Source organism: Trachemys scripta, chromosome 16 (genome assembly GCF_013100865.1).
Source record: "Trachemys scripta elegans isolate TJP31775 chromosome 16, CAS_Tse_1.0, whole genome shotgun sequence".
In the NCBI taxonomy this organism is placed as follows: domain Eukaryota; kingdom Metazoa; phylum Chordata; order Testudines; family Emydidae; genus Trachemys; species Trachemys scripta.
This window is the reverse complement of record NC_048313.1, coordinates 7,857,584-7,870,627: the sequence shown is the minus strand read 5'-3', so window position 1 is coordinate 7,870,627 and position 13,044 is coordinate 7,857,584. Positions and strand designations below refer to the sequence as shown.

Genomic DNA, 13,044 nt, shown 5'->3' with positions numbered 1-13,044 from the left:
CCGAGCCCCCTGCACCCATCCGAAACCAGGGAGGTTCCCTGGCTGCCCCCAGGCAGCGCACAGGCGGGGGGCTGGAGGGCTAAGATGAGGTCCCCCCTTGCCCATGCTGGCCCCTCACCAAGCCCCTCCCAGCACAAGGCAGGGGTCAGCCCCCCCCCAAAACATGGGGTCCCCTCTGCCAGCCACCACCCCCACACGCACACCTAGAACCCCAGACAGCCCCAGTGTCCCTGATCTGCCGGCCGTCCCGACACCCCCCCCAGCCCTGCCCAGGGGCCCCGGCGTCCCCCCTAGTGCAATGTCCCCCCTCCGATGCTCAGCCTGGGGGACAGCGTGTTGGGGGGCTCCCCGGGCAGCTCCCCAGACTGCTGGCAGCGTCAGGAGCCATGGCGGGGGGCAGCAGCAGGGGGCATGAAATGGGCAAACCAAACACAGGCGACTTGCAGCACAAAGTAGCTCAGGGCCAGGCCCCCCGGCTGTCTCCGCATCCGTCTGGACTCCGGCATCCAGCAGGCCGTCAGCTGGTGCCACTCACCTGGGATATGGGCACCTGCATCCCCTTCTCCCCTGAGGCCGAAAGAGAGAGACAGGCTCAGGGAATGGGCACCGGCCAGTCCCCAGCTCAGGGGACAGGGAATGGGGCACAGGGCCGGTCCCCTCTAGGGGGCACCGGCTCCCACCTGGCCGCAGGGCAGGGACTGGTTGGCTCAGGGGCTCAGGTATGGGGGGAGCTGTCCCCTCTAGAGGGCACCAGACCTGATCTGCCCCAGGGCAGGGGGCTGGCTTGAGGGGGTCAGGGATGGGGGACATGGTCTAGCTGCGCTGTAACCCACTTACCCAGATGGTATTTGCCTTTGGCTTCCGCACGCTCCTTGGCGTCGAAATACCAGAGGGTGATGGCATACCTGGGTGGACGGACACAAAGACGCACAGATGGAGGTGGCCTGTTAGGGACTATGGCAGAGATCCCCGGGGGTGGGGCTGTTCTACCTGGGGCAGCAAATGGCCCCCCATTACCCCCACAGCCTGAACCCCAAACCATGGTTGGCCCAGAGCCAGGAAAAGAACCAGCTCTCAGCTCCTCCCCATCCCCGTTTGCACTCTAACCACCCGTGACGAACTGGGACTGTTCTTACTGTGGTCTGTGAATGCTGAGTGGGGAGTGTGGCTAGGATAGTCCGCGTTGGGGGATGGGAGTCTGCCCGAAGGAGAATACCTGAGCATGTAACATGAGAACCCAGGAAGGGGTTGGAGGCCAGGTGACACCTTGGCCCGGGAAACTGAACAAAGGCTGTGGGAGGGGTCGCTGAAGGGAGAGTGTTGGAAGCTGGGTGGTGAGATGGCTGGGAGGCAGAGATGGCTCTGACCTTCCAAGGGGGGCTGGGTGGTGCAGCGCAGGGAACCCCAAGCTGGGGTCTAAGCTCCCTGAACCTCCCAGAGGGACCTAATTGAGGGGGGTCTGGTCGTACCTACACGCTCTGCTTGAGACCGTGTTCCTGTCCTTAAATAAATCTTCTGCTTTACTGGCTGGTTGAGAGTCACAGTGAATCTCAGGAAGAGGGGTGCAGGGCCCTGACTCCCCCACACTCCGCGACACCACCAGACCCCACTCCCCTCCCAGAGCTGGGAAAGAACCCAGGAGTCCTGACTCCCAGCTCCCCTGCTCTAACCACTAGCCCCCACTCCCCTCCCAGTGCCAGGGAGAGAACCCAGGAGTCCTGGCTCCCAGCCCCCACCCGCCCCCCAAGCTCTCACCCTTTGGGTATGTCTACAGTAGGAAATTAGGTCAATTTAATAGAAGTTGATTTTTAGGAAATTGATTTGATACAGTCGATTGTGTGTGTCCCCACTAAGCACATTAAGTCAGCGGAGTGCATCCACAGTACCGAGGCTAGCGTCAACTTACAGAGCGGTGCACTGTGGGTAGCTATCCCACAGGTCCCGCCGCCCACTGGAATTCTGGGTTGAGTTCCCAATGCCTGACGGGGCAAACACATGGTCGCGGGTGGTTTTGGGTACGTGTCGTCAGTCGCCCCTCCCTCCCTGAAAGCAACAATCGTTTCGTGCCTTTTTTCCGTGCGGGTGCCATACCGCTTTCAGCAGATGGTGCAGTAGGATGCTAACCATCATCCTCCAACCACCGCTTCCACTGCCACTCTGCTCTCCTGCTCTTGTCTCGCCATGCCACGGCAAGCGTGCAGCCCGCTCAGCTCAGCTAACGGACACCGCCGCTGTTGTGTCCTGGCAGCACCCAGTGCAGTAGGTCTGCAAAACTGGTCTTCCAACTACCGCTTCCTCTGCCAGTCAGCTCTCCTGCAGACGCCACACCGCGGCAAGCATGGAGCCCGCTCAGATCACCGCAGCAGTTATGAGCACTGTAACCCCTCGCGCATTATCCTGCAGTATATGCGGAACCAGAACCTGCAAAAGCAGGCAAGGATGCGACGGCAGCGCAGTGATGAGGACATGGACAGAGACTTCTCTCAAAGCACGGGCCCCAGCAATGTGGACATCCTGGTGGTAATGGGGCAGGCTCATGCGGTGGAACGCCAATTCTGGGCGTGGGAGACAAGCACAGACTGGTGGGACCGCATAGTGTTGCGGGTCTGGGATGATTCCCAGTGCCTGCGAAACTTTTGCATGCGTAAGGGCACTTTCATGGAACTTTGTGACTTGCTTTCCCCTGCCCTGAAGCACCAGAATACCAGGATGAGAGCAGCCCTCACAGTTGAGAAGCGAGTGGCGATAGCCCTGTGGAAGCTTGCAACGCCAGACAGCTACCGGTCAGTCAGGAATCAATTTAGAGTGGGCAAATCTACGATGGGGGCTGCTGTGATCCAAGTAGCCAAAGTGATCACAGAGCTGCTGCTATCAAGGGTAGTGACTCTGGGAAATATGTAGGCCATAGTGGATGGCTTTGCTGTAATGGGATTCCCTAACTGTGGTGGGGCGATAGATGGAATCCATATCCCTATCTTGGTGCCGGAGCACCAGGGCAGCCAGTACATAAACCGCAAGGGGTACTTTTCAATGGTGCTGCAAGCACTGGTGGATCACAAGGGACGTTTCACCAACATCGACGTGGGATGGCCAGGAAAGGTACATGATGCTCGCGTCTTCAGGAACTCTGGTCTGTGTGATCAGTGGAGCAAGGGACTTACTTTCCAGACCAGAAAATTACCATTCGGAATGTTGACATGCCTATCGTGATTCTTGGGGACCCAGCCTACCCCTTAATGCCATGGCTCATGAAGCCGTACACAGGCAGCCTGGATAGGAGTCAGTAGCTGTTCAACTACAGGCTGAGCAAGTGCAGAATGGTGGTAGAATGTGCATTTGGATGTTTAAAAGCGCGCTGGCGCAGTTTACTGACTCGGATAGACCTCAGCGAAACCAATATTCCAATTGTTATTGCCGCTTGCTGAGTGCTCCACAATCTCTGTGAGAGTAAGGGGCAGACGTTTATGGCGGGGTGGGAGGTTGAGGCAAATTGCCTGGCCGCTGATTACGTGCGGCCAGACACCAGGGCCGTTAGAAGAGCTCTGATGTGCAGCGTGCCCTGCTGCGAAGCTTTGAAAACCAGTTTCATGACTGGCCAGGCTACGGTGTGAAAGTTCTGTTGGTTTCTCCTTGATGAAAGCCCATCCCCTTGTTCCCACTCTACTTCCCTGTAAGCCAACTGCCCTCCCCTCCCCCCTTCGACCACCGCTTGAGAGGCAATAAAGTCATTGTTGTTTCAAATTCATGCATTCTTTATTAATTTGTGACACAAATAGGGGGATAACTCCCAAGGTAGCCCGCGTGGGGTGGTGGAGGAGGAGAGGATGGAAGGTCAAGGCCACACTGCACTTCAAAATTTATTGAAGGCCAGCTTTCTGTTGCTTGGGCAATCCTCTGGGGTGGAGTGGTTGGGTACCTGGAGCCCCCTCCCTCCTGCGTTCTTGGGCGTCAGCATTGCATCCTGCCTCCTCTCATCACAATGCCACCACCTCTCATCTTGCTCCCGCCACCTGTCCTCTCATGCGTCCCTCCTGTCCTCACGTTCATTTTCTGCTTTCCTGGACTCTGACATTGTCTGCCTCCACACATTCTGCTGGGCTCTTTCAGTGCGGGAGGACTGCATGAGCTCGGAGAACATTTCATCATGAGTGTGGTTTTTTTGCCTTCTTATCTGCACTAGCCTCTGGGATGGAGAGGATAGGGGGAGCATTGAAACATTTGCAGCTGCAGGAGGAAAAAAAATGGGTGACTAGTATTTAAAAAGACACATTTTAGAGAACAATGGGTAGATTCTTTCACGGTGAACCAAGCTGTTAACATTACATAGCACGTGTGTTTTCGGTACAATGTCACATTTTGCCTCTTATATTGAGGGCTTGCCAGTTTGGTGAGAGATCACACACGCAGGGCCGGGCAACAGAATTCAGCTTGCAGGCAGCCATGGTAAGCCACAGTCTTTTGGCTTCTTTAACCTTCATAACACGTGGGAATGGTTTCAAACAGCAGCACCCTCCTTTCCCATACCAAGCACCCGTTGGGTTGGCCATTTAAAAGGAGGGGCTGCGGTTTTCGGGTTAACGTGCAGCACAAACCCAATTAAATCCCACACACACACACAATTCTCTGGGATGATTGCTTCACCACTCCCCCCACTGCGTGGCGCACAGTGAAGATAATTTCTGTTCAGCCACAGGCAAACAGCCCAGCAGGAACGGCCACCTCTGAATGTCCCCGTAATAAAATCACCGTATTTCAACCAGGTGACCCTGAATGATATCACTCTCCTGAGGACAACACAGAAAGGTAAAGAACAGATGTTACTTGACTGCATTCCAGTAGCTTTACTGGCCACAAATACAACCCAAGTCTTCAGGGCAAATCAATCATTAAACGTGCTTACTTTTAAACCATGTATTATATTTACAAAGGTAACTCACCAGAAGGGCCTTCTCTTCCTTCAAGGTCCAGGAGCCGCCTTGTGAGGGTTGGGAGGGTATTGGCTTCAGGGTGATAAACAGTTCCTGGCTGTCGGGGAGAACGCTTTCTCCTCATGCCTGCTGTGCACTACCTCCACCTCCTCATCATATTCCTTGTCCCCAAAATCCTCATCCTGGTTGCATGAGACTCCCGCCTTGCACAGGGGTGGGGTAGTGGTAGGGGCACCCCCTAGAATGGCATGCAGCTCATCATAGAAGCAGCATGTCTGGGGGTCTGACCCAGAGCAGCCGTTTCCCTCACTGGTTCTTTGGTAAGCTTCACGCGGCACTGCTGCGGGTCCCTGTTATAGCTTCTGTCCTTCATGCCCTTGGAGATTTTTTCAAATATTCCGGCATTTCGTCTTTTGGAACGGAGTTCGGATAGCACGGATTCCTCTCCCCGTATAGCGATCAGATCAGTACCTCCCATTCAGTCCATGCTGGAGCTCCTTTGTGATTCTGGGAGTCCATGGTCACCTGTGCTGATCACCTCGCCATGCTGGCCAAAGAGGAAATGAAATTCAGAAGTTTGCAGGCCTTTTCCTGTGTACCTGGCCAGTGCATCTGAGTTGAGAGCGCTGTCCAGAGCGGTCACAATGGAGCACTCTGGGATAGCTCCCGGAGGCCAATACCATCGAATTGCGTCCACACTACGCCAAATTCGACCCAGGAAGGTCGATTTCAGTGCTAATCCCGTAGCTGGGGAAGAGTACTGAAATCGATTTTAAGAACCCTTTAAGTCGACAAAAATGGCTTTGTCGTGTGGAAGGGTGCAGGGTTAAATCGACCTAACACTGCTAAATTCAACCTAAACTCGTAGTGGGGACCAAGGCTAAGACAAGCCCAATCAATCAGATGCAGGGATTGGACGAACATTGGAGGTATTCAAATTGTATGCAAATCAGCCACCACCCTGCCCTCCCCCTCTCCCCCAAGCACAGGCCTGCCCTGGACGGTGCTGCATCTGAGACAGCCCCCCCGTTCCCAGCTCCCCCCAGCGGGGCGGCAGGTGCCTAGTGGCATAGGCCGGCTTCACCTCGTGGGGGTTGAGTCGGTCCGACCAGAAAATCAGCAGCCGGTCAAAGAGGGGCTTGATATTGGCCACCACGGGACGCCCCTCGGGGTAGATCTGCAGGCCCCCCCCCATGGACCGGGGCAGGTGACAACCACATGGACACCTCAGCCACCAGCCCGCCCGGCTCCCAGCACCTGGGCACATGCCCTGCCAGCGCCCAAGGGGTTAAACCCTGCATGCCCCATGGAAAGAGGTGATTCATGGGGTGGGGGCGAATAACTGGACAATGATTCCCCCTCGCCCCATCCCTGCTCCCCAGGGGCTGAGAGAAACTGAGGGCACAGTCCTCAGCCCCGTGTGGGCCCCTCTGGGGCAGTATCTGCCCCTTGATAACCCCCCCCACCCCACCACCCCAGGGGTCTCCCCAGTGTGTGGGGCTGGCACAAGGGCCCTGATCCCAGCTCCAGGGCAGGGGGAGAGATGAGGGAGCGGGGCCGGAGTGCACTGGGCCTGTGACTGTTCCCTGGGCCCCCAGGCCATGAGGGCTGGGCTGACTCAGGAGACAGGTACACCAGGGAAACTGAGGCACAGAGAGAGGCACCGACATATTGAGACAGTGGATTGGTATGCAGCCCCCCCTCTCCCCCACTTCTAACCACCAGGCCCCACTCCCCTCCCAGAGCCAAGGAGAGAACCCAGGAGTCCTGGCCCCCAGCCCCCCCTGCTCTAACCACCAGCCCCCACTCCCCTCCCAGAGCCGGGGACAGAATCCAGGAGTCCTGGCTCCCAGCCCCCCTGCTCTAACCACTAGACAGCTTCCTGACCAATTTTCTAACCCAGATCCCCCTCCTCAAAAGAAAAGCACACCCCAGGGCGCCATCCCAAGATATTTACCAGCATATCTCCTGCCCAACTGTTGCCATGGGACTGGGGGGGGAGGGGTCTTACCCTGCAGAGCAGAGCAGGGCGGGTTCCATGCACAGCTGGGGGGGACGCAGGGCACCCCCCCACATACCTGGCTGTCCCAGCCCCGGTTGAGGTAATAGATGCAGGTCAGGTACTGCCTGTCGCCATACCCCTGCCCGTTCCCAGGGTAACACGCCACCATGGCCTGGGGGGGCAGGAACAGAGACCCCGACCCGCTGACGCTCCCCTCCTGGCTGAGGCAGGAATAGTGTTATGCAGACAAAACTACACAGGATTGTTTTTTGGGGGGGGAGATGCACACCCCCGGGGTCAGGGCAGCATGGGCTGTCGGTCACAGTCCGTAAAGCAGCCCTTCAGTGCAGGGCAGCATGACCTAATGGCCAGAGGCTATAGCACTGGAACACCCCTTATGGGGTGTGGCAGCCCCAGTAAGGGGGCCTGGGCCCACCTGACTCCACCAGGCCCCAACCCAGGGCCCTAACAGTGGCGTAGCACCTTGCCACTGACTCAGCAGCTGGGGGGTCCTACCAAAACACACTGAGTTTCCCCAGGCAGGAGGTACCACTCCATCACCACCCCTGGGTCACTTCCTACCGGTGTCTGCGTTGGGGTTTCCCATGAGACGTCAGGTCCTCTGCATTTGGCAGGGCTGGTCGTCTCCAGGGTTTCCTCCAGTCACCGGGGTGCAGGCGGGCTGTGGACGGCCTCAATTCCCAGCACCGTCAGAGGTTGTGGCTGGCCCATTGCAGGAGCTTCCCAGGCAGGTCCATCCCCTGCAACCTCTCCCCCAGAATGAGCTGGTCTCCCCCTCCCTTTATACTACTAGAGCACTTGGAGCATGCCCAGTCTTGCCAGGGAGGTGGGACTTCCGCTGTCAATCACTGGGGCTTAGCCCTGTCTGGGCTGGTGCGGGGTAAGCCGACCCCGTCACAGGGGGCAAGACAAAGATGCCACATTTATTATGCTACCACAATTTGATTTATGACCAATGACGAATACCTAATACCTATCCACACACACACACCCATCAGATGTTCTGCAGCTGCTGCATAGTTACCAGTCCTGAACGTAGCTTGACTCCATAGCTTGATTTCGCCGCTTGGGATCATAGCTTGTGGCGGCAACTGGCCAGGAAAGCCGGGCACGAGGAAGGGCTGGGTCTGCCCTCCCATGTTGGCAGCAGAACGTTACCCTCCAAAGTTTTCCATCTCACCCATCCTTTTTGTAGGCTTTAGTTTGAATCCAGAGTCTATAGGTCTTGCTGTGTCGCGCTGCCTCCGGGTTCGGTGTGATTGATCAACCGTCAATTGCAGACATGACTTTCAGCCTCGGACCCGGCTTTGATCTTCCTTCTATTGCACCTTTGTTCTTTTCTTTTTAGGGTGGGCTCTTCTCACTTTGTCAGGACTCTTGTCTGCATCTTCAGCCCTTGGTGTTTGAACTTTATTTCATCAGGACAGGCTGGGGCTGGAGGTTGATTCCATCATCCAGACATACCTTATTTACGCATCTAAAGTGACCTAATCAGATTACAGCAGGGTTTGCAAAAATGAAGGTTGCAGCAAGCCCTTACAAAACGGAGTCAGCGTTTTAAAATGGGGTTTGAATTACAATACGGCAAACAGTGAACAGAAGTTACAATATAGACAAGTGTAATGGATGGCAAACAGTGAACAGAAGTTACACTGTGGGCAAGTGTAATAAATGGTGAACAGAAGTTCCAATACTGAAACAGTGCAAGTCTCAGTGATTTAAGCAGCAGTTGGATCGATAGTGAAACTTACAAGGGCAACTGGCTGAACGCTGTGGCTCTTAACAAGAATCTTAATTGTCAATTTGCCAGTTATTGGGGTAAGCGGTTTTATGAATGAATGTTGTTTCATTCATAAAACTTTACTTGAAACTATGAAGTTATATTAATAAAGTGAACAATTACAAACAATTTTATTCATCAGTTCTACAATAGAAGCCAGGAGTCCTGGCTCCCAGCCCCCTCCCAGCGCTGGGGAGAGAACCCAGGAGTCCTAGTGCCAGAGTTGGGGTGGGGGTGGACAAAGTTGTTGGGCCCCCCGGGAGCTTGTCAAAGGGCTGGCGCCCCCTCCCGAGTACCCACTGGGGGAGTGTCAGCACAGCGAGGGGGAACACACCCCTTAACCCTTCATGCGCCAGCACCTGCTGCAGAGTCGGGAGCCCACTGGCCCCAGCCCCCCAAATCTGTCGGCAACTCATCTCCCGCCACCACCACCCCGCTCCTTTCCCGCAGCCTCCCCCCGACTGCCGTCCTCGGGCATTGACCACGGAGCCCAGAGGTGGTGGGGGCAGGAGAGCACGGCTCTGGGGTAGGCCCTACGTAAACATTCACATGTTTGCGGGGGGGACTGGTGCAGGCAGGAGACACCGAAGTCTCGACGCTCTGCACCCCCAGGGCAGGACCCCCCCACCCCCCCGAGGACAGGACAGCACAGCCATGGTGGGACAGGCCAGAGCCCACTCCCCAGCCCCCAGGGCATGACTAATCCCCCACAGCTCCCCAGCCCCTGGGGCAGCCACCAGCTCCATCTGTCCCACGGGAGAGACCCCTCAGTCTGCAGCTGAGTCAAGGGACCACAAAGGCAGGCGGGGGGGATCGCTGGAAGTAGCCCCCCTTTGTTCCCCCTTTCCCAGCCGCTGGCCGTGGGGGAGGGGGCAGTAGATGCCCGTCACCAGGGACTCCGGGCTGCTACAGCACCTGACGCAGCCCAGAGGCCGCCCCGGCATAGGGGAAAGTGGGGGGGGGCTTCTGTCAACGACACCCCTGGGTGGGTCTCTAATTCACCACCCCCCCCGGAGCAGCCCAGGGTTCCCAGCCCCACGCAGAGGGGACGTGAGACAGAACTGGGGCCGAGGGGGGGCTAATTCACCAGCCCAACCTCCTCCCATGCCACCCAGCCCCCAGCCTGTCACCACCACGGGGCACCATGCCAGGCCGGGCTACCCAGGGCCTCTCGCCTCTGCCAGGCCAGGAGGGAGGGACGGGGCCTGGGAAGGGGATAGCGGGGGGGGGGCTGAGAAGGGGTCAGTGACCCCCGAGGAACTTTTTCCAGCAGGGTGGAGGGGGTTTCCCTCTGGGGGGCACCAGCCCCGGAGCTGGGGGCTGGCTGGTGGGGGGGGAGGGGAATGGGGCATGGGGCCTTTCCCCTCTGGGGGGCACCGGCCCCGATCCAGCCCCAGGGCTAGGGATTGGCTGGCCTGGGGACCTTCCCCTCCTTGGGAGCCCTGCCCCATTGGCTGACTGGGCCGAGATGAGTTTGTCAGGTCTCATCCCCTACCCCAGGGAGGTCCCTCAGGCAGGGGGAGGGGCAGGGGTCGTGGAGGGGGCTCCGGTCTCCAGGGTCCCATGGGACCAGTGCAGCCCTCACCCCACCACTAGGGTTAGAACTGTCAGCCCAGAACAAAGGATTAAAAGGGCCAGGGCAGCCTAGAGCAGTGGGGCCAGGACCGGGGCTGGGCCTCGGGGGAAACTGAGGCACTGGGAGGGGAAGGGCTGTCCTTAAAGTCACACGGTGAGTCAGCAACAGAGCCAGGGACAGAACCCAGGAGTCCTGGCTCCCAGCCCCCGGCTGCATTAACCCACTAAATCCCACTCCCCTCCCAGAGAACCCAGGAGTCCTGGCTCCCCAGTTCCCCTACTCTAACACAGTAGACCCTGTTGTGTATTTGGTTGTCGCAGTAATAGAACCTTGTGTTGCCGTAGCAACTGAGTTAGATTATTAGGGGATAGCCCAGCCAGTTTGGGCTGGCTGTTGGTCAGTTCTGAGCGTGGGAATAAATGGCGGCTCCCAGGTTTTCAGCTCTCTGTGTCTCCCGTGATTTCTTCCTAAACCTGCTGCCCCCCAAGGATTTAACAAGGTGGCGACGAGGGTGGGGGTCTCTGTGCTGCCCCAGCTACAGAAGGAAGTAGAAGTTAAGGTACAAAAAAACCAAACAAACCGTGTTTGCTGCTGGAGGGGGGTGAGAACCGGCTTGTTTGCACTGACTGTGCAAACTGAAACGAAAATCCTGGCTACACTTACAGGGCCTCTGGAACCTTTTGAGGAGACTGGAGTGCAGTGGCAGGTGTATACTGAGGTGTGACGATGCGGTTCTGGAGGGACCCAACTGAAAGTGCCAATTCAGGACAAATTGCTCAAACAGGGCGGTTACAGCCCACGGCTGGGATTTCTCCACCTCTAAGGCAAACCAAACCAGCCAGACTAAGAGGACTTTGGTCTCACCCCACTGGCTAACCACAAGTCACACAAGCAATTCCCTGAGATACTCCAGTTTCCCAGTATCACCACCAGTGCCACTCGTTATGGGGACAAATGGTTATGAAAACCAACACCCCAGTAAAAGAAAAAAGGTTCTGCTGATCCCACAAGACCAAGCCCCAGACCCAGGTCAATAGACAAGTCAGACCTTACCCACAAATCACGCTACTGCCAATCCTTTAGAATCTAAAATCGAAAGGTTTATTCATAAAAGGAAAAAGATAGAGATGAGAGTTAGAATTGGTTACATGGAATCAATTACATACAGTAATGGCAAAGTTCTTGGTTCAGGCTTGCAGCAGTGATGGAATAAACTGCAGGTTCAAATCAAGTCTCTGGAACATCCCCAGCTGGGATGGGTCATTCAGTCCTTTGTTCAGAGCTTCCGTTTGTAGCAAAGTCCCTCCAGAGGTGTGACGAAGTGGGGGGTTTTCTTGTTTTCTGTGGAGTTTCAATGGTTTGCATGCGGAGGGGGTGGGACTCAGTTTCCCTGGGTGTTACTGGTTTAACGAGGGGAGGGGAGAGGGAGTGTGTTTTGCAGAGGACCGGAGAGAGGACGTGGGGACCCAGCCGGTGGCCGGGAGGATGGATACCCCAGCAACCGGTGACCTGGTGACCCGGAGGCCCAGCTCAGAAGTCGCAGCCGGTTCTGGCCAGTGGGAGGACAATGGGCTGCAGAGTGAGGACCCAGTGATCTAACCAGCCGGTTCCAGCCAGAGGGAGAAGCAGGAGAGGAGGCCCCGGTTTACGACCCTGTTTACCTGGAGGGAAGACAATGGACAGAGGCGGGGCCTGGGGCCGGGGATCTCAGATGCTCAGCTGGGAGCAGGGGGCCTCTGGGCTGGAGGGGGGGAGCAGGCAGAGCCCACCTGGATGCAGAGAGACTGGGGTGTGCTGGGCTGAGGGAGGCCAGGCCTGAGGGTCAGAGAGGTTCCTGTGCTGTGTTCAACTCTCAATAAATCCTCCTGTTTCATGCTGGCTGAGAGTCACTCCGGGCTAGAGAACAGGGTTGCATCAACCCCTTTGGGGGTGGAGGCCCCAGGGGTCCAGAGCGAGTGGACTCCCTGAGGGGGCCCACAGCAGAGACAGACGTGACAAGAGGTAAGAAGCAGGATTGAAGACAAGGACATGAGGCATCAGCCTTATATAGGCATCTGTCACTGTCATTACCCAGCCCATGGCCATTAGATGCAGTCAGGGGCCCAACGCCCTGATCACAACTGCTAATCTGCCCGGGATCCACCTGCGATCTGAGGCCTGGTGCTAAGGGGCAGTGGCAGGTGATGGAGCGTCACTCCCATGCTGGATTTTCCAGGGGAGCTCCGCCCCCCCAAACACACACACACACACACGACCACATGCTCCTAAACTTAGCTGGGCGCCCATTCTGCAACTGCCTGCAAAATCCAGGTGCTCAGGGGTGCAAATTCCCTGCCCCCTTTCCAACGAGTGCCCCCCCCACCCCAAGATCAGACTCCCCCAGAGCCCTTGGCTGGCCCCCAGCTCTGAGCACCTCCCAGTCGTTACCACAGTCACACACACGGGGATCGCCCCAGTGACCAGCCCCTGCTGCCTCACAGGTGCGAGCAAGTGTGAAGCGAGGGGATAACCTGCTCCCAGGGGAGACGGCTCCGGCCTGGAAGCAAACGGGTTCCGCTCCTGGGGTTGTTTTATTCCCGTAGACACATTGGCTCCTGTCTGCCCATCGGCCGGGCGGCAGGATGCTCCGGCCCCCACCCTGCACCACATGTAAATCTGGAGTGACTCCACTCCGGCAGCCAGCCTGATTCGGATTGACGCCGCTGAAACTGAGAGCCGAAATCCGGCTCCGGAGCTG

At 57.2% G+C, this 13,044-nt stretch overlaps 1 protein-coding gene across 1 annotated transcript; it reads right to left on the bottom strand.

Moving 5' to 3' along the window:
• Nucleotides 1–204: 204 nt before the first annotated feature.
• Nucleotides 205–7,099, bottom strand: LOC117888577 (egl nine homolog 2-like). The gene is made up of 4 exons (XM_034792112.1): nt 6,986–7,099; nt 5,990–6,105; nt 838–905; nt 205–567 (listed from the first exon to the last, which is right to left on the bottom strand). Exons 1-4 carry the CDS (start codon nt 7,097–7,099, stop codon nt 518–520), a joined length of 348 nt encoding a protein of 115 aa, XP_034648003.1. The 3' UTR covers nt 205–517.
• Between the last annotated feature and the right edge of the window lie 5,945 nt (nt 7,100–13,044).

Bases quoted from the DNA above. Each gene is read 5' to 3' on its own strand.
- LOC117888577 (XM_034792112.1), bottom strand. From the start codon at position 7,099: ATGGTGGCGTGTTACCCTGGGAACGGGCAGGGGTATGGCGACAGGCAG. The intron at 6,106-6,985 runs GTCCCCCCCAGC...GGGGGCCTGCAG, and splicing joins TATGTGGGGGGGTGCCCTGC to ATCTACCCCGAGGGGCGTCC. The intron at 568-837 runs GTAAGTGGGTTA...TTTCGGCCTCAG, and splicing joins CAAAGGCAAATACCATCTGG to GGGAGAAGGGGATGCAGGTG.